At 18.4% G+C, this 22,861-nt stretch overlaps 5 protein-coding genes across 5 annotated transcripts; 4 read left to right on the top strand and 1 right to left on the bottom strand.

Moving 5' to 3' along the window:
• Positions 1-270: 270 nt before the first annotated feature.
• Positions 271-2,969, top strand: PADL01_1448400 (ubiquitin-protein ligase, putative; the record flags this gene model as incomplete). The annotated part of the gene is made up of 2 exons (XM_028684770.1): positions 271-479; positions 626-2,969. 2 exons carry the CDS (start codon positions 271-273, stop codon positions 2,967-2,969), a joined length of 2,553 nt encoding a protein of 850 aa, XP_028540815.1.
• A 2,783-nt stretch (positions 2,970-5,752) lies between these two features.
• On the top strand, positions 5,753-10,276 carry PADL01_1448300 (conserved Plasmodium protein, unknown function; the record flags this gene model as incomplete). The annotated part of the gene is made up of 1 exon (XM_028684768.1): positions 5,753-10,276. One exon carries the CDS (start codon positions 5,753-5,755, stop codon positions 10,274-10,276), a length of 4,524 nt encoding a protein of 1,507 aa, XP_028540814.1.
• Positions 10,277-11,127: 851 nt separating this feature from the next.
• PADL01_1448200 (conserved Plasmodium protein, unknown function) lies at positions 11,128-16,342 on the top strand (the record flags this gene model as incomplete). The annotated part of the gene is made up of 14 exons (XM_028684767.1): positions 11,128-11,193; positions 11,287-11,427; positions 11,501-11,636; positions 11,715-11,869; positions 11,980-12,119; positions 12,223-12,292; positions 12,429-12,506; positions 12,624-12,754; positions 12,880-12,943; positions 13,204-13,266; positions 13,374-13,417; positions 13,510-13,588; positions 13,761-15,730; positions 15,874-16,342. 14 exons carry the CDS (start codon positions 11,128-11,130, stop codon positions 16,340-16,342), a joined length of 3,606 nt encoding a protein of 1,201 aa, XP_028540813.1.
• Positions 16,343-16,661: 319 nt separating this feature from the next.
• Positions 16,662-17,246, bottom strand: PADL01_1448100 (conserved Plasmodium protein, unknown function; the record flags this gene model as incomplete). Its single annotated transcript, XM_028684766.1, has 1 exon — positions 16,662-17,246. The coding sequence occupies one exon, from the start codon at positions 17,244-17,246 to the stop codon at positions 16,662-16,664; it is 585 nt and encodes a 194-aa protein (XP_028540812.1).
• Positions 17,247-18,247: 1,001 nt separating this feature from the next.
• PADL01_1448000 (U3 snoRNA-associated small subunit rRNA processing protein, putative) lies at positions 18,248-22,221 on the top strand (the record flags this gene model as incomplete). The annotated part of the gene is made up of 2 exons (XM_028684765.1): positions 18,248-18,350; positions 18,485-22,221. The coding sequence occupies 2 exons, from the start codon at positions 18,248-18,250 to the stop codon at positions 22,219-22,221; spliced, it is 3,840 nt and encodes a 1,279-aa protein (XP_028540811.1).
• Between the last annotated feature and the right edge of the window lie 640 nt (positions 22,222-22,861).

Below are 22,861 nucleotides of genomic sequence, written 5' to 3'. Positions count from 1 at the left end.
TTTTTGAAAACATTGGATAATAAAGTTCCAAATTGTTATATACTTATAAATAGTAATATACATCAAATTTAATTAAATAAATATATTACGATCATTTGTTAATAGAAAATAATAAATAAAAAAAATAAAATGTATATATTATAATATATATTATCTTTTTTTTTTTTTTTTTACTTTTTCTTTTTTTATATTTTTTTTTTTTCTGTGTGTACTGTTTTTTATTATTTTCTTTATTTTTTTTTTTTGTAAGATGTTTTAAAGGGTGGAAGCATGTATACATTTTCCAGTTATTTTAAGATATACTACATATACCTTATATTAATCATTTTATGTTTTGAAAAAAAGGTTTGTACTGATGATAATGTTAGGAAGTTGAATGAGATAAGAGACGAATTTGTTGAGGCATATGATTTATTGGATAAAGCTGAATATGAAAAATCATTTGGCATATTAAAAAACTGTGTACATTATGATATAAGGTAAAAAAAAAAAAAAAAAAAAAAAAAAAAAAAAAAAATATACATATATATATATATATATATATATATATATATATGTTGAGCTAACATATATATGTACCATTTTAATTATATATTCTTTAATATGTGTATCTTTTTCATTTTAGGTGTCTAACATTGAGTGGTATATTTTATTACCTAGGTTTAAAACCTGTGATTAGAAATGTGTGTAATGCATTATATATATGGAAAGTGTGTGCTGATTATGGTAGTTCAGATGCACAATTTTATTTAGGTGTGATGTACTCTAACTATTTTTCCCTACCAAATTTATATTCCTATTATTATAAAGAAAATGAAATAGAAAATAATTTGATCTTATTTAGGATCTATTTATTTTTAAAAGCTAAGAATATGGAAAAACAAATTGCTGACTGTCTTCATAATAGAAAAGATGAATATGATAATTATGATGATGATAATTATTATTATAATGATACTACAAATGATAAACATGAAGATATTTATAAAAAATTTAGAAATGTACCTATCATACATTTTAATAAAAATAATGAACTCATCTTAAAAATTAAAAATATAAGATACAATATAGATGAACTTGAGAATTATTTTAGAAATTTAAATAATTTTCCAAATGAAAGTAAAAATAGAAATGATAATTCATTTTATAATGAATTTAATATGAATTATATTAGAAATCATAATTTAAGTTTATTATATTTTTATAGTAGTAGTCTAGGCAATCATCCAGCTAGTACCTTAACCTTAGGAGTTAAATATATGAATGGGTATGGTGTAGAAAAAAGCTGTGAAGCTGCTTCAAGATATTATTTAAAACTAACTAATGAAATATTTAATTTTAATGAGAAAAATGAATTTGAAATAGTTGATTTAATAAAATTGAATGTACCTTATTATGATAGATATAATATGAATAATAAAAAAATTAAAAGTATAGAAATTTTTCTAGAATCATCTTTACATGAAAATCATAAAATATTAACAATGATTGCTAGAAGATATTTAATAGGTATAGATGGAATTGAAAAAGATTATAAAAAAGCTCATAATTATTTAATAAAAGCATCTAAATATAATAATTCAGAAGCTATATCTTTATTAGGATATATATACTTATTAGGTCTAGGAGTACCAATAAATTATGATAAAGCAATGGAATATTTTATTAAAGGAAATAAATTAAATGATTCTTTAAGTCATAATGGTTTAGGATATATGCATTTTTTTGGATTAGGTAGTTTTAGAAAGAATACCAATTTAGCATTTTATTATTTTGAATTAGCATCTAAAAATAATTTATCATCAGCACAATTTAATTTAGCATGTATGTATTTAAGTGGAGTAGGAGTATTACAATCATTTCAACATGCTTTTTTTTGGTTTTATAAATCTTTAAATAATGGAAATTTATTAGCTGCATATGTAATTGGTTTTATGCATTATAATGGAATTATAGCATCAAGAAATTGTAAATTAGCTGTATCTTTATTATCAAAGGTAGCTGAAAGTAATTCTTTTGTATTAAATACAACTAATAAAATTATAAGGTATACAGAAAAAGGTAGAAATAAAGAAGCATTATTTTTAATGGCTCTACTTGCTGAAACTGGAAATTTACAATCACAAGTTAATTTATCATATCAAATACAAACATCTGATTTTCCTCTTTTCTTACCTTCTAATGAACATACCAAAAAAATATATGCAAGTAGATATCTAGCAATGGCTTCAGAACATAATGATTTTAAATCATTATACACATTAGGAGATTATGCTTATAAGGGATATGGTTTGTATGTTCATATATATCCAAAGAATAATTTGCCTCCTAATCAATTTTATGATCTAACAAGAAATATTAACATATATCAAAGGGAAACATCAACAAATAAAATGAAAAGGGAAGAATATTTTAAGAATGAAAAGAATCAAACAAATCACATCAAAAAGAACAATAATTATAATATTATTAATAATGATAATAATGATAATGTGAATAAAGATAATAATTCCAATTATACATATCAAAACAATAATGCTCATCAAAAACATGTTCCTGTTATTCAAAATTTTGATAAAATAATATCAACCGATTTTGTTGATGAAGAAGGTAATATTTTTAATGATAAATGGAGATTTAATTATTACTTTAAATTTTCTTTTAATCAAGTAGATTATGAATTAGCATATCATCATTATAAAAGTATCATTTCATATTATCCAAGCAATTTTCATGTTATTCAAACAATTTCAAGAGCTTGTTATAATCTAGGTTATATGCATTATTATGGTATAGGAGTATCTAAAAATATTGAAAAGGCTCTAATTTATTTTAACTCCTCTATTAAAATTTACCCATCATATAAAGTACCTTCTCTATTATTTGTTCTCTATATATATTTTCATAAATATCTATATCATTTTAAAAAAAAAATTAATAACTTCAAAAAATATTTTTCCTTCTTCTAATTAAAATGTAAAAAAAAAATATCACAACAAAGATAAAATACAATCAATATGTGGTATACCATTTTATTTTTTTTTTTTTTTTTTTGAAAATCTAATATATATATATATATATATATATATATCTTTTTTGTGAGGGATAAATAAATAAAAATAATTACACATTTGATATAACTTTAAATATATTATAAATAATGATGTGTAAAATGTATTATTTTACAAATTTTTTTTCATATGTTATCTTAACTACCAAACAAAGATATAATAATGAAAGTGTATAATGCACATCATCATTTTTTTATTACATTTATAAAATTTTTTTTTTTTTTTTTTTTTTATTACATTTTACATACATTATTATTTATTTTGTTTATGTATATAATATATTACTATATATATAATAACATATACAATATATAAATTTATACATTTTTATCTAATTCCTTGACTTTTTCTTTTCTCATTCATTTTTGTTTTATATATATATTATATATATATATAAATACGTACATGAAAATATAAATATATAAGGTTATTATTTTTATTATGTATAATAATTCTTAGATAACACATAAGTATTATTTATATATATAAATCATAGTATCAAAAAGAAAATACTATAAATTGGCAATATATTAATATATAAAAAAAAGAACAAAAAAGAGCTTTTAATATATATATATAATATTATCTTTATGTATATATTTACATATATAATATAATTTTTGTTGTAATTATTATTGCAATTTGTTGTATACATATCCAAGAAAAGAAATATAATATTATATTTATACATAAATGTATATTATATTTATAAAATATATATTTTATTTTATTTTATTTTTATATTATTTTTTTTTGGTTTTCATATATTAAAAAAATGAAAAAACGAATGGTAGTATTTTTTCTTTAAATAATATTTATTATTTTTTTAGATTTTATATTAATTCTTTTATAAAACAATATATTTATTATTCACATTTTTAAAGAAATTTTAGAATGTATATAATATTTTATTAAACATATATTTTTATTTCATATATATATATATATACATATATACATACATACATATATTATTATATATATATATTATTACATAAATTTTTTTTAATTTTTAAACATATAAATGAGAGTTTGAACAGAAAAAAAAAAAAAAAAAAATAAAAACAAATTAACTCTCTAACCCATTTGTATATTAAAAGAACAAATTATTAATAATATTTTTTTATTATTTTCTTTTTTTAATACATTTGTTTTTTATTCGTTTTATATTTGTTTATTATTTTTTTTTATTTTTTCTTTTTTTGTTCTGCTTCCAAAAAAAATTCTAATATTTTCAAGAGCTATAATTTTTGTTTATGGCATAACATAAAGAAAAAAAAATTTAAAGGATAAAAGAAAAATTTATACAAATATATAAAATATATATATATATATATATTTATTTATATATAATATGTAAGGAGAATTATGAAATGAAGCTATTTCGTTTTTTAAAAATTATATATAAGATATATATATTATATATATATATATATTTATTTATTTATTTATTTATATTTTACTTTTTATTTTTTAGTAAAGTAGAAAAAGGTGTATATTTAATTGAATTTGTATTATATTTTAGTATAGACCTGTAAATAATATAGAATATATATATTTATTTAATACATTTACATTCCATTTATTTGATAGGATATGAATTATTTAATGTTTGTTATCCTCAAATGGTATGAAATATACATGTGTTAAAAGAAAAATATATATATATATATATATATATGTATATATATATATATATATATATATATATATATATATTTATATATATGCTTTCAAAGTTATATATAAATTGATGAATATCACAAAATATTGGAATATTATTTTAGATACATATACATATTTATATTTATTACGTTTTATTTTGTTTGCATAGAATAGTTGTAAATAATATATTACTTTTAAATTTTTTGGTTCAAAGTGTATTATTATTTATTTATTTTATTTTATTTTATTTTATTTTTTAAATAACATGTTTGTATATTTTCACATAATATATTGAAAATATAGTACATAATAAATGTTCTTTTGAATTTTTTTATTTTTTTATGAATTCACACTTTTTATAATAAATAATTTTATGTGTAAAATGTCTGTATGTATATATTTATAAACATACGCACACATTAATATATGAAATCAAATATATATATGTACATATATATATATATAATACATACACCTTTATTAATTTTTAAATTTTAATAACAAAAAAAAAAAAAAAAAAAAGAAACAAAATAAGAAACAAATAAAATAGCAATAAAATGTTTTGTGTGTACAGAATAAATACCTGGATTAAATAAAATAAACACAATTAAATAGGAACAAGGAAATATATATATATTTATATATATATATATATTTATATATATATATATATGTATATATTATAAAATAAAAAAGGACGTGCCAAGTTAAAACTTTTAATTTTAATTCATATATATAATATATGAACACCACAAAAATAGGGATACACACACATATATATTAAAGTATATATATATATATATATATATAAGACACTTATTATATATATATATATAATTTTGTCCAAAAAAATATATATAGTTTTTTCAATTTTTGTGAATTATATCACATAAAGGTTATACATATATATATACATATATATATATATATATTTATATATTTATATATATATTTATATATTTATATATATTTTTATTTTTTTTTTAAATTGCTTTTCATATATAATGTGAAAATCAATGGCTACTATCGAAAAAAATAAAAACGTCGAAAGTGAAATAAGTGTTTTTTATAAAAATGAAAAGAAAAGTAAATCAATGAAAGTAAGAGAGCATAGTTCTATTATGAACGATGAAAAAAAAGAAGTTGAATTTAATAGTTTAAATGAAAATATTAAAGAGAAAAGTTATACAAATGTAATTAATATGAACAGTCAGGTGGGTGGTGTTACTAATTTATCTGATGAAGTAGACAAATTTGGGAAAGTCTCTAAAACGGGAAAAAACATAAAAGCAGGGAAATCCTCCAAAGGTGGAAAAAATGAAGACAACAAAAATAGCAGTACTAATAGTAATAATAGTAATAATAGTAATAATAGTAATAATAGTAATAGTAATAATAGTAATAGTAATAATAATAATAATAATAATATGAATGATGGTGATAATAAAGGCAGTACTAATTATATACATAATATTAATGACAGGAATAATTTGAATTATATAAATATACCAAATGATAATAAAAGGAATACAGAAGGATATGATGATAATATTTTAAATGATGAAGGTAACTTAAGTGATGAAGGAGAAGAAGTAGAAGAAGAAAATGTATATGAAAAAGATTTAATTCTTCAAAGATATAAACATGGTATTAATATATTTCTTAATTTTAGTGATATAAGACAAAGAAATAAAATTATTGATTTCTATTCTGAATGTTTAGATAAATATAAAAATGAATGTAATTTTGTTTATTATCAAAATTATAATAATACTAATAATGTTATCATTAATGATACTATAGATATGAGTCCAATCAATACAAAATATTTTATGAACGAACAATCAGATAATATGAATAATCCATACAATTCAAATGATAAATATCTTAATTCAAAAAATAAAAATTTAATAAAATATGCAAATAATAATATCACAACGATAAATAATAATGCAAATACAAATGAAAACATGAACTTAAATAGTAATGCAAATATAAACACCAATATAAATAATAATAATGATAATAATAATAATAATTTTAATATGTATAATAATCCTTATCCTAATGATCCTTTGAACAATGCAAATAATTCACTCTCAACTGTGGATGATTTTAAAAATTTCGATTTACAAAAAAAAAAACAAGAATCTCTAGACCCCTTATTGAAATGCATTAATTCGTTATCAGATCGAATTAATCTTCAACATTTAGTAGGAGATCCCACCACTTATTTTAAAATAGGAGGAGGAGACATGTTTTATGATATTAATGATCCTTTTTTAGATGATGAAGAAATGTACAATGAATTAAATAAAACAAAGAATGAAATTATATTAACAAGACAAATAGAAGACGAATATAGTGTTTGGAGTGGAGATATGTCAGATGATTATATAGATATCAATCCTGATTATTTTATATCTTTTTATAGTTCAAAATGTAAATATGTTTTTACAAGTGATGAGGAGGATAAATTAGAAAAAAAACAAAAACAAAAGATTAATGACAAAAGTGAACAACAATCAAGAGGGAAATATGATGAGGACATTATTAATATTGATGATGACGACAGTAATAATAATAAATATAATAATAATAACAATAATAATAATAATAATAAATATAATAAATATAATAATTATAATAATAATAATTGTAATGATGATATGATAAGTTGCTCATCATATTCTGGATACGATTCGACAGACGATGGTACACTTGATAAATGTACCTTTAAAGGAAATTTTGAGAAATATAAATACGATTTTATTATTTATTCAAGTGATGGTGATTTAGATTCTTGTTCGTCATCTGATGAAGAAGAAGAACATTCAGATGAATCAGATGCATCTGAAGAAGAAATCATATTTAATCCATTCGCTTGGAAAAAGTTTGAAAAACATATTCCTTATGAATTTATTGAATTATTTGAAAAAATGGAAAAGCAATTAGATATGTTACCCCTTGAAGCAGATATATCAGAAATAAAACAGATCATAAAAAAATATATATATAATATATTTTTACAAGTAGTAAATAAATGTAAAAATGTAATACATCATTTTGATAACCCTTTAAATGATTTTCTAGAAATCGATATAAAATTATTAAGATGGCTAACAACTATAATGATTAAAACATCTAATTCTTTAAATGATATAGATATATGTAGAATGTGGTTTGAACAATTATTTTCATATAATACACGTGTATATGTAGAATATGAAAAAGAATTTATTGCAAGAATAAAAACATCTAAAATTTTTGAGAAAAATAATAAACAATATATGAATGATTTATTGAATAATATAACTTTATGGAGAAAATATCAAGAGGACAAAGAAAAAGAAAATTTATCAAAGGAGATGTCTGAAATTAATAATATACCTGACTCTAGCAATAATACTACAACAAATAATAATAATAATAATAGTAATAATAATAAAACTGCAAAGAAGAATAAAAATAACACCCATAATAATAACAATAATAATAATAACAATAACAATAATAATAATAATAATAATAATAACAATAATAATAATAACAATAATAATAATAATAATGAATCCAAGGAGGAAAATCAAAATAGTTTTACAAAGAATGAAGATAACTATCAAAATAATAGAGAAACAAATTGTAACACATATAATAATAACTATAGAGGTAATAGTATAATAAAAAATAACAACGATAATATTTTAAACGTAGAAAATAAATCTAGTCAGTCTAATTGTATATTGAATAATGTGAAAAAAGGAGAAAATTCATGTGAACAATTTAAAACAAAATTTATGAACATTAAAAAAGAATCTGATAATAATGATAACACATCTTTATATTTATCAAATCATAGTACCATGGCACAGATAGATAACGATAAGTTTATATCTGATGAAGGTACTACAGGTAATAATATGAACACAACAAGAAACAATAACAATAATAATAATAATATGAAAATTCGTAATGTATATAATAAAATGGATGATAATAAAAATAATAGTAGCAAAGATGAAGAAGATACAAATAATGATGATGATACACTAGAACCTGATAATTCTATACATGATAATGATAATAATAAGAATAATAACAATAATGAATATAATGTAGAACTTGAAAAATATTTTGATATTCTATCAGATATTTCGTTGGATATATTAAATTATATTAAAATGTATACAAAACAAAAAAATTTTTTAAAAGAAATGATATCAGCTGGTTTTGAGGCCCTTGTAGAAAAACAATATAAATTTTTTATGAAATTACCATATATTACTGTATCAGAAATGTTAACAAATTTATTTAATTTCAGATACAAAAGAAATATTTCAATAGCTTATGATTATGTGGAAGGATTAATAGATTTTTATCAAGACAAATATAAAATTGATATATCATATGAAAGAGGAAAAAATAAAAAGGTTTTCTTATTTGATACTAGCGTTATGCAGAAATTAAATAATGTATATTATAAGAATAAAAATAATACAATAAAAGATAAAAATACATCAAATAATATTTCAAAAGATGAAAATAAAGGAAAAAATAATAATACAACTAATAATAAACACAATATTGATGAAAGAAATAATATTAATAGGAAAAAAAATATTCATAATTTAAAAAGTGATATAGAAGCAACAATAGATATTCAAAGTAATAAAAATTATATTACAACAAATAAAAAACATGGTCTTATAAAAAATAATGATATTATAAATAAAAAAAAATTAAATGATAATTATAAAAGTAATTCAATTAATTACTATGTCGAAGATAACCATCGTCATCAATCTAAAAAGGATATTAATAAAAATAAAATCGATAATACAAAATATGCAAACGGAAATGAAATTGTTATTTATTCGGATGATGAAAGCTATGAATATGAAGATGGTGTTAATTATAGTGATGGTAATGGTTATGATGATGATGATGATATTGATGAAGAAGAAAAAAGAAAACAAAAAAAAAAACATAATCACGAAAAAAGTCGCAATTTTAAACATAGCAATACAAATAATAGTAACGTCACTACTGATATTACTAATTTTTTTGATAACTTATCAAAAGAAGACAAAAAAATATATAATCATAATAATTATAATAGTACAGCTAGTAGTATTATTAGTAGTAATCCAACTACAAAATATAATATGAAAAATATGAATAATTCGGTTATTTCTCAATATATATATCATAATACAAATTCTGCAGACATTGTAAAAGCTGTTCATACAAGTAATAACATATATCATAATAAATATAAAAAAAAAAATAAATATGATGATGATCATAATTTTATTGTATCAGATGACAAACCTGATATTAATTTAAGGTATAATATAAATGAACAAAATAATTTATATAAAAAGAGAAAATTAAAAAATGATTACCTACCAAATATATATAACAAAAATAATAAATATCATGAAAAGGATAAAAGAAAATCTATGGATTCAAATAATAAGATACAAAAGACCCAAAATTTTATATGCATTATATCATCTGAAGAGGAAAATGGTTGTTAACATATTAAAACGTAAAATAAAAAAAAAATAAAATAATGATAAATCCACATAATATGATAAGGATGTATTATAAATCTAATATATTTTTCTAACAAGTCATCCATAAATATATAGATATATATATATATATATATATATATATATATATATATATGTATATTTTATTTTATTTTATTTTTTTTTTATTATTATTAGCGTATATTATGAGAAAATATTGACTTTGCAATTATTTTCCACACATTTGTATTTTTGTATTATTTTTTTTTTTTGTACATATATATATAATATGTATATGTCTCAAATGAAATATATATATATAATATATTTTATATATGTATATTTTATTTTTCTTTATTTTTTTTTTAATACCCATATTTTATAAAAATCATTTTAACATTATATATTAGTGATATATTTACATATATATCATTATAATTTCCTATTTGATTAAATATTGATTTTTTTTAAGTATATATATAGAAAATATATATATATATATTATATTTAAATATATATTTTTTTTATTTTTTTAATTCTTAATATTTTATCTATTGAAACATAAAATTAATAAATTTTAAATTGTAATATGAGAAAAAATTATTCTTTAAGATATCTTTTAAAATAAAATGCACCATTATAAATTACTATAAAAATAATATGTTTTTAAATGTATATTGTTAGATTATTCATATTCTTCTATATTGTAATATATTTTTTCATAAGGCATTATTAAATAAATAAAATATATATATATATATATATATATATATATATATATTTATTTATTATTTCTTTTTTTCCTAATAATTCCTTAATAGCCCTCTTTATATATATCATAAAAAATATATGAAATGAATAAAGACATATTAGACAATATAAAAGAACTAGCTCAATTTAAGCTACTATGTAAAAAGAAGGTAACCTAATTCATTTAAATATACAATTTGCTTATCATTTATAAAATATATTATAATTTCTGAATATATATAAATAAATATTATTTTCTTAAGTCCGATTTATTAAAGTATTTCGAGTCTTGTAAACGTAATGAATATGAAGAGATTTGGATGACATCTCATACAACCTTAGTGGAGTATATAAGTGCTGATAATTTATTTTATGATGAGGAAAAATCAACATTATTATTTAAGGTAAAATAAAATGTGAAATTACACACATTTGCATATACATATATATATATATATATATATATATTTTATATAGGAAGAAAATAATAGACAATATCTATTAACATGTATAATATTTGTTTCAATTTATTTACAACATTTGCATAATAAGACACAAAAGAAAGGAATAACATTTGAAGAGAATTTCCAAATACTTTTCTATAAATTAATAGGTTAAAAGGAATATAAATATAGACACATAATTGTTATATATATATATATATATTTATTTATTTATTTATTTATGAAAGAAATACAGTTCATGCTTAGCGACAAAGAAGTGAGATTATCCTTTGGCAAATGTCTTCTTACAATTTGTGAATTAAATATAAAAGAAAATGAATTTACAAATAACGTCAAGATAAATCTTTTATTATACTTATTATGGAAATGTTGTCATATAGAAGTATAAAATAAAGAGGGGACAAAAAAAAAAATGATGATATATAAATATCATATATATATTTATATATATATATATATATATATATATATTTATGTTGTTCGCCTCATTAGGGTAAAGGAACAGATATTACAAAATTAAAGAAATTCAAAGAATTTTGTAAATACATTAATTGGGGTATTTCTGAGAGAACTACTGATTCATTTTATATCTTATGTTCTTATACATTGAACCTTCCTAAATTTTATGAAACGTAAAAATATGAAATATATGCTAATTATACTAATATTTAATAAGATATCATTATATATATATATATATATATATATATTGAATATTCATTTATATATATACAGATCTGATGGAAAAATATTTTTATCTCATGTTTGGTCTCAGAATGAGAGTATAGCATATCATCTTTTTAACGTAAGTGAAAATAGGAGAATGGATAAATATAAATATAAATATAAATATATATATATATATATATGTACATATACATATTTGTATAATAAAAATACTTTTACATAATATATATTTTTTATATTAATTATCATTTTAGAAATTTGTTCATAACACTGTCGTTTTAGCACATAACCATATTTATCATTACTCAGAAATTATTTATTCCACTTGGAGGGTTATAATAAAAAAAAAAATATACACATTATATAAATATATAAATATATGGATATTTTTTTTTTTTTTTTTTTTTTTTTTTTTGTATTGATTATAATTTATTATCATTTCATATCAGAATTGTTCAGAAGATATGCAAGAAACACTTTATACTCAAATAGAGTATCTAGTAAACTTTTCTTTAAAATGTCCAATTAAAATAGCTGCTCGTTTTAGGGAGGTTCTCAGTATGTTTCACACAAATAAAGGGTATATACTGCATATTAAAAGAAACAAATATATACATGTCTTAATAAGTAAATTTCATAAGACCATCACACATAAATATATATGTATGTATATTTATTTATACATATATTTATTTTTTTTTTAAGAGATAAGGATGTCAACAGGTTAATATTTAAAATATACGACCCAGTCATATGGAGGAGTTTAATGGTAAAATGAAATATATATAGACATACTTACATTATAAATTGCATAACAATTTAAGGAAAAAAGATTATCCAAATATAATAGAAATTATAGTACTATTTTAATTATATAGAGAGGTGTAAAAATATATATATATATATATATATATATATATATTATAAGTGTTATTATAATATAAAAATATATTTTTGACACATTCATACATATTTTATATACATGCATGTTACATTTCATTTTATTCAAATGATTAATAAAATATAAAGTGCCCCAATTGGAAAATTAGATTTAACGCTACTTGCATATTTCAACTGATATATCCTGTTGTTGTAAGGAAATATTTATATATTAATAAAGAGAATAAATTATAATTATATATATATATATATATATATATATATATGTATATATGTTTATTTATGCGTATTTATTGCAGGACCCTGGAATAAAAGATATTAATTATTTGCAAGAAATGGAAAAGTTAATAGATGAACGAAAAATAGTATTATTTTTAAAAAAAATAAAAAAATGCAACATTTTATAGAATATAATATACATATTACATTATATAGAGCTTATAACGCACTCTTGGATTTATCTGAAGACAAAAATACATATGTACTCCAAGCAACAGCCAAATGTATTTGTTATGTAAAAATAAAATAAAATAAATAATATATATATAGAGAAATATAAAAATATAAAAATATACACAATATACACCATATATATATATTTAAAATAATGATGTTAATTCACCTCTTTTACATTTATTATTTTTTTTTTTTTTTATTTTTTTTTTTTTTTTTATTTTTTACGATAGATTTTAAATGAACTGTGGGAAATTTTCAGCCATGATAAAAGAATGAAACTCATAGATATTTTGATCAACAAATTTTTAAAAGAGAAATCCAATGAATGTGTACGTGTTGAAGTAGTATTAGGTTTTTGTGAGATGTCTAAAAATCCTATGATTCGTAAAATAATTCTAAAAATATTTGACAGGATAAAATATCTCATAAATGATAACTCCTTACGTGTCCGTAAAAATTTTATTATGCTTATATTAGATTTACATAATTATTTGAATGATACATTTACTTATGATATCGACTTCAACGAATTAATTAAAAAATTAACAAAAGATTTTATTACATTTAATGTTCAATGTTTTATAAAAAAAATGTCTTATATGAAATATGAATATCATGATAAATTAAAAAATAAAGAAATGTATGAATATTTAAAATTATCTACAAATTTAATTAGTTACTCTATATGGAAATGTGATATAAAAGAACAAGCAATTAAATGTATTAATTTATTAAATGAATATCCTGTTCTAATGATATGCATAAGTAAGTTTTCAACAAATGTTAATTTAATTGATAGATATAAATTATCATCAGTACTCTTTGAAATTACTAATTCTAAATTAAAAGAAGAAAATAACTTCATAATGTTAAATAAAATTTATGAAGATAAACAAGATAAATATGTAATGATAGACCAATGTTATAATAAAGATGTTTATATAAATAATAACATAAATATAATTTTAGAATCCAATGAAAATCTTAAAAAAAGATATATTAGATATTCTACTTTATTAATATGCATAGCAAATTTTTTAAAACCAAAAAATGAAGAAGAAATAGAATTATGCTACTCTGAAGAAATTGAAGAATTTCTTAAAATGAAATTCAAAGAATTATATTTTATTGAAAGTATCAATACTATTATGCAACCATTTTATTTTAAAGTTTTAAAGAATATATATTTACATCATGATAATTATTTTATTAATATAAATTCATATAGTACAAATCAATTGAATAATTTATATACTATGAAAAATATATATTTATGTCAAAATATTATTATTCCTTTATTTTTTAAATGGAACTTATTAAATACATATATAATAGATCATTTAAAATTTTTAAACATATCTATAGAATGTATTACTTATAATATAAATAAATGTATATCAAACATTCATAATGAAACTTACCATCTAAATATTGATAACCACATATTTCAAGTTATTGAACAAAATGTCAAAGAATTAATAAATACATACAAAGGATATAATGATACAAGTAATTTATTGTCACATGTAGAAAATAATAACATATCAGAAGATAAAAATAATACAAATATAAAACAAAATAATATTAATAAGAATAATATAAATAAAAATAAAAATATACATATGTCCAATTTAATGTTTGATTACAATGAATTAAAAGACGAAAATATAAATAAACAGAAAGAATTAAATTGTTTAATATTTTTGTCTCTTGTCGTAAAAAAAAAAAAATATCACCATATGTTATTTAAACCTTTTCCATATGTTATATATAATATTATTCATAAATTTAATAATTTTCTTCTTCATATTTTTCATAATCTTTCATTACATAATTTTGAATTACCATCACATTTTCTTTCAGCCTTTTATAAAGCAGGGAATAAAAAAATTGATACACAAAATATAATTCAACTAATATTATATAATAAAAGGGATATAAAATTATATATACATATCTATGTATCTTTTTTTTTCCTTTTTCATTCATATTGTACTCATAATAATCTTTTATATGAGTGGAATGATTTAATACAAAATACTTCAAAATGTATTGAACATATTAGTAACATTAGATTTAAGAATGAGATACAAATAAAATTATATAATGTAACCTCACGGGAAGGATTACATAATAAAGAAGAACAACAGGAGAAAATAAAATGGGGAAAATATATTGGTTCCATAATATATTTAATAACGTAAAAAAAAAATGAAACAATATATATATTATATGTTTATTTATGTATGTATGTGTGTATTTATTTGTTTTTTTGTTTATTCATTTATTTATTCATTTATTTATTTATTTATTTATTTATTCATTTATTATTCTTCCTTGCAGGCACTTCTTAGATATGGTCGAATATACCATAGGCATGAAAATGATTTCTATTGACGAGCTGGATATTAATCTTATGACATATAATTTATTTTTATTTTATAAATGTTATGAAATTGTATGTGACACTGAAAACGAAATTAAATTAATATATTTCACAGTGTGGTATAGAATATATTTATTTATTATTTGCATGTTAAATCTGGGATATTTTGAAAAAAAAACTGAAATAAAATTAGCTGTTTTAAATACTTTCTTTTTATTTACATACGAATTGGTACCAAATACATATATAGAAAATTTTATAAAAAAATTTAATTGCATAATTAAAGAAAAGGATATCTTCCAAAATTTCTTGAATAATTTTAAAAATAATTCAGATGTATTAAATTATATGTCAAATAATCAAACAACAAAAATTCAGCAAGTTATAGACAAAATAATTTTTCAAAAGGAAAAAAGGAAAAAATAAAACATAAATATATAAAAAAAAAAAAAAAAAAAAAAAAATATCAAAAGTTATCACAAAAAAAAAGAAATATTTATATATATAAATATATATATTTTGATTATATTATAATTATATAATATTTAGTGTATTACTACAACTTTCTTGTATTATGAGATATACATATGGTTTGTTTATTTGCTTATATTATATAAATATATATATATATATATATATATATATATATTTTTATTCATTTAAGAACGAACCAAAACTTAAACATCAATCTATCATTAAATATATACATATATATTATATATATTACCTGTTTGTCTAGATAGTCTTATAGTATATTCATTTTCCTATTTTTAATTATAGTAAGCATATCTAAAATAATTTCTTTCGTTTTGATCATTTTATTTAATTTATCATTTTGTATTTGTTGTTCTATTTGTGCAATATTTTTTTCATATAATTTTTTTTTTAATAAGAACGGTATTATATTGTCATTTATATTTTTATTTTCTTCATTTGTAATTAATTCTTCAGGATTATCACGATTTAATTCTTTAAAAATATTATCATTTAAAATATCTTCTTTATATTTTTTATCATCATTTTTTATATTCTCTTTTATTTCTTCATATATTTTCTCATTCAATTCTTTAAAAATCTCGTCTTCTAAAAGGTCATAATTTATATTTTCATTTAATTTGTTATATATTCTATCATTTAATTCTTCAAAAATTTCATCATTATTAAGTTCTTTATTTATTGTATTTTCATTTAAAGCATTACATATGTATTCATTTCCTTTATTATTTAAGAAAGATATTTCATCTCCTTCTTCATCTATGACGATTTCTTTTTTATCACCAATATTATTATCAGTTTCTTTGGGTTTTTTTTGACTTTTTTTCCTTTTCATATTTTATACAAAAATATGATAAATGAATGAATAAATAAATAAATATATATATATATATATATATATATATATAAATTATTTAAAAAAAAAAAAAAAAAAAAAAAAAAAGTGTGATTATAATAATATATATTTTTTTCCCTATACTAATCTAAATATATTATATATATTTTTTTTTATTACCAGATTATTACATACAAAAAGATTCCATATATATATAATATATATATATTATTATATAGAATAATAATAAAATAGGAGAGTAATAATATATATATATATATATATATATATATATATGAATATAAGAATACATTATACATATATTTTTTTTTTATATATTATTTTTTATTATATTACAAAATAAATAACATGGAAATGAAATATGTTTCGATTATTCAATTTGTATTTATAAATATTATATATATATATATATATATATTTTTTTTTTTTATATCATATACTTATTACATAAGTATTTTATATGAACCATTTTAATAATTTTAAATGAAATATTACCACTGTCATGTTATAATATCTTCTACAAGAAAATGAAAATTAATTAATCAACATTTTTTTTTTTTTTTAATTTGGGAATATTATATATAATATAATATAATATATAAATTGTAATTTTTTTATTTTATTTTATTTTTTTGTAAATTTAATTTCCCCTTAATAAATAGTATCAATAAATATATGAAAGAATTCAAAATTATAAAAACGTTTCATTTTCAAATATATATTTTTTAAAAAATATTATAAAAAAAAAAGAACCTGTAAGTAACTCCCTTTTTGTTTTTTTCATAAAATATTAATTGAAGGAACTTTTTTTTTGTAAAAATATATTTATAAATAATTTTATGAATAAAAAGAAAAAACAAAGTAACATCATACTTGTTATTTAAATGTAGAAAGTTTTCCATATTGTTAGTTTTTTTTTTTTTTTTTTTTTTTTTTTTTTTTTTTTAAATTGATATATTTATATAATTATTTCACTTAAAATGGTGAAATCATATGATAGATATGAATATGAAGACTGTTTAGGAATAGTAAATTCAAAAACATCGAATTGCGTTTTTCTTAACAACAACAGTATAATATCAGGTAGAACATATAAAAGGAAGAATATATATATATAAATATAATACATATATATATATATATATATATATATATATATATATATATATATATTTATTTATTTATTTTTAATTTTTTAATTTTTTCTCAATTTTTAGGACATGATGAATGTGTTGGTATTTGGAATATAAATGAGAAGGAAATAAAAAAGAAACTTAGTGTGCCTTTTCTTCCCCCGTATTATTTTTTTACTCATCATGTTACATATATTTGTATTAATAATATGAACAAGAATATTGTAGCTGTTGGATATGCTAATGGTTCTATTAGATTATTTGATATTGAAAAAAATAAAATATTATCTACCTTTAGTGGTCATACCTCTGGTATATGTAAATTAAAATTTAATGAAATTGGTAATTATTTATGTTCTTGTAGTAAAGACACGAATATTATATTATGGGATATTATTAATGATAAAGGTGTTTTTAAACTTGAAGGACATACAAATGTTGTAACAGATATCGAATTTTTACAAAGAAAAAATTCTTATTTAGATGATTTTCTTGATAATAATATTCTAATTAGTGTATCCAAAGATTGCCTAATAAAAGTCTGGGAATTAAATATACAATCATGTGTTCAAACTATTGTAAATTGTGAAGAAGAAATTACAAGCTTGATAATTAATCAAACTAATACCAGATTAATTGTTGCATGTAGTTCTTTTTTAAAAATTTATAAAATTAATTTATATTCTAATCATATCATTAAAGATACATTTACCAACTCTAAGATTTATATTACTTTTTTAGCTAATATTAAAAGACCAACAAATTGTAGAATACAAAATATGAACATGATATTTTTTATAGATAATGAAGATATATATAATGATCCATATGAACTAGTAGACCAAAATAATAATAAAAATGTGGGAGAAAAAACTAACAATTTATTATATCCTTATCATAATAATGAAAATATGAATAATTCTTTTATATCTTCTTCAAATGTTCATAATTTAAAACAAAATGAAGACCTATTAGGGACAGATAATTTGTCTAATCCAAATATATTATTAAATAATAACAACTTAAATACATCCAATAAATATTGTGAAAGAACTAGATATTCTATTGATGGAGATAATAGTGGTCTTTTAATTTGCTGCACGAATTTAAAACGTATTGAATTTTATAAAATTAATTCTATAAAAAATCAAAAGAAATCCGAAAAAAATAAAAAGAAAAGATATATTGAAAAATTAAAAAAAAAAAAAAAAAAAATTTTAAATGAAAAAAAGAAAATCGAAAAATTTAAAGGAAAAGAAAGTATCGATTATAATTTTCTGAAACAAAAATTAGAAGATTTAGAAAAAGAATTATTCATTTATAATAATTATGATATACATACAGCAAATGATGAAATAAAATATTTATTTAATTACAATTATAAATTTAAATTACAAAATATAGATGTTATGAAAAAGAAAAAAAAAGATAATTATATATATCTCCTTGTTTCTTTTATGTCTAATCGTTTGAGTGTGTATCAGGTTAATTTATATGACATTTTGCATAATAAGGATAGTTTTATTGTAATGGATAATCAGAAAAAGGAAGAGACTGCAGATAAGAATAGCATTGATATGGAAATTAATAGTGGGGCCAATAAAAGTGATAATAAAAGTGATAGTGATAATAAAAGTGATAGTGATAATAAAAGTGATAGTAATAATAATAGTGATAGTAATAATGATAGTGATAATAATAGTGATAGTAATAATGATAGTGATAATAAAAGTGGTAGTAATAATAATAGTAATGTTAATAGTGAGGAAGAGAATGAAAAACAAATAAAGGAAAATGTTAAAATTGTGGAGAAAAAAATTTATGATTATTCAAAATGTTTTAAAGAAATATGCGAAATAAACAAAGGTCATAATAGTTCTGTCGATTTTTTAAATTTATCATCAAATAAAGAATTGTTAATATCCATATGTAAAAAATATGTAAAGATATGGAATATGAATAATTTACAAAATATTATAACAATAAATCTAGAAGGATGTACTAATGCTATATTTTGTAATAATGATGAGAATATAATAATTAGTGACGAATGTGGTTATTTATATTTATATGAATTAAAAAATATTGAGTTAAAATATAGTTATAAAGCCCATGCAAATAAAATTATCAGTCTGTCTAAAAAATGGAATAAAAACGATAGTAATAGTTATGGTAATAATTATAATAATGATAAATATTATTATGATAATAATAAAAGTAGTACAAGTAATGATAAAGGCTTTTTATCTGTGGGAGAAGAAAATTATTTGAAGATTTTTGAATATACCATGGGTGTGACAACTAATGAATTAAGTGAAAGTGAAAGTGAAAATGATGATAATATAAATAATTTTCATAGTAGTAATAATATTGGAAGAGATGAAAATTCTTCTATTGTGAATAAAAAAGGAAATTATAAAAAAAATTCAACAAGGGAAGAACTAAACAATAATGATATGTATAATAAAGATTATAATTCTACAAATGATGAGATAAAAAAAGAAAATTGTGAAATATTTATGTTTAAAGAAATTGATTGTTATCATTTAAGTGATAAAGTTAGTTGTGCTATGTATTCTCCAGATGGGAAATATATATGTATTGGTTATTTAAATAATTTAATAGAAATATTATATAGTGATACTTTAAAGCTACATTTGACATTATATGGTCATAGTCTACCAATAACATGTATAGATATATCAAAAGATAATAAAATATTAGCATCTAGTTCTGCTGATAAATTAATATTTTTATGGAATATGGAATATGGTAATGTAAATAAAAGATTACATACTGAATGTGATATAGTTACAAAAATTCAATTTTTTAATAATAATAATAATTTAATAAGTATATCAAGAGATGGATATATAAAAATGTGGGATGCAATAAAATTTCAATGTATATGTACTGTAGATGGAAATTTTGGCATCTTGAAATGTTTAGCTATTAATCATAATGATGATTTCTTTTTAACTTCAGGTACACATAAAAGTATAAGAATTTGGAAAAAAGGAGATGATTTAATATTTTTAGAAGAAGAAAGAGATAAAGAATTAAATTTACAAATAGAAAAAGAAGCTATTCGAAATGATTTAGCTTATCCGTCTTCTGTAGAAAAAAATGTTCTATTAAATAAAGCTACTATTAAAACTATAGAAACAATAAAATCATCAGAAAAATTAATTGAATATCTAGATATTATAGAAGAAGAAATCATTTTATTAGATACATATTATAAAAATCTAACAGCATATGAAGAAGCTAAAGCAAAAAATGAACTACCAGATTTTGTTCAACCACCAACAAAACCATTAGGAAGACCAGAATTATTAAATAAAGATCCTCATGAATTTATAATAGAAATTATGTGTAATATCAAAAATAATATTCTAAATGAAGTTCTAATCTCATTACCATTTTCATATGCATATAAATTATTAGATTATATTAAAACCTATTTAATATCATTTCATTTTTTTCAAAAAATACAACAAAATTATAAAAAATATCTTTCATGTGGTAATTTTAATTTCTATGTAGAATATTCTATAAATATTGTATTAACAATTATTAATATTTATAGAAATCAATTTCTATTTGATAATAAATTTCGTTTTCTACTTTATGAATTACAACAATTAATTCTGCCTCATCTCAAAAAATCAGTAGAACAATGTGCTTTTAATCAAACCACACTCAATTTTTTAATGTACTCAATGGATGATGACGAATTAAATTTAGATCTTAATCTTCTTCAAAATAATTCTTTTATAAATAAAGAAACAAAAAAAATACATCAACACAAGGGAGATTGAAAGGCTCAATGGTGGATTACCCGTGCAAAATTGGTATTACTATAATATATTTGTAAAAATTAAAAATGAGCATTCATATAAATTATTCAAAATAATAAATGTAATACAAAAATATATATATATATATATATATATATATATATATATATAAATATATATTTAAAGATGTTTGTTTTTTATTTTATTTTTTTTTTTTTGTTTTTTGCCATCACATAGGTATATTTAAAAATGTGAAATAATAATAAATATATATAATATATATATATATATATTTATTGGTTAAAAAAAAGGAAAGAGGTATTTCCATGTGTGTTTTATATATATGTGCATGTATATACATATATGTGTATAATATATATATATTTATTTATATATATTTTATGTAGGCACTCATTTGTGAAATAAATGACCCATAATATAAAAAAAAATTTCTATATTAAGATTTTTATGTTACACTATTTATATTTTTATATATATTATAATTATATATAAATATATATATATATATATATATATATATATATTTTTAATTAATCTTTTATTGTATATTTTATAAATGCTTGTATTAGTCATATACATATCTCATTTGTATTTCTAAGTATAATTAATGAGGACTAAAATTTTATTTTTAAAAAACATA

This window comes from Plasmodium sp. gorilla clade G2, assembly GCF_900097015.1.
Source record: "Plasmodium sp. gorilla clade G2 genome assembly, chromosome: 14".
NCBI classification, from domain to species: Eukaryota; Apicomplexa; class Aconoidasida; order Haemosporida; family Plasmodiidae; genus Plasmodium; species Plasmodium adleri (nom. inval.).
Note: the sequence above shows the minus strand (reverse complement) of the source record. Positions and strands in the feature narration are given on the sequence as shown.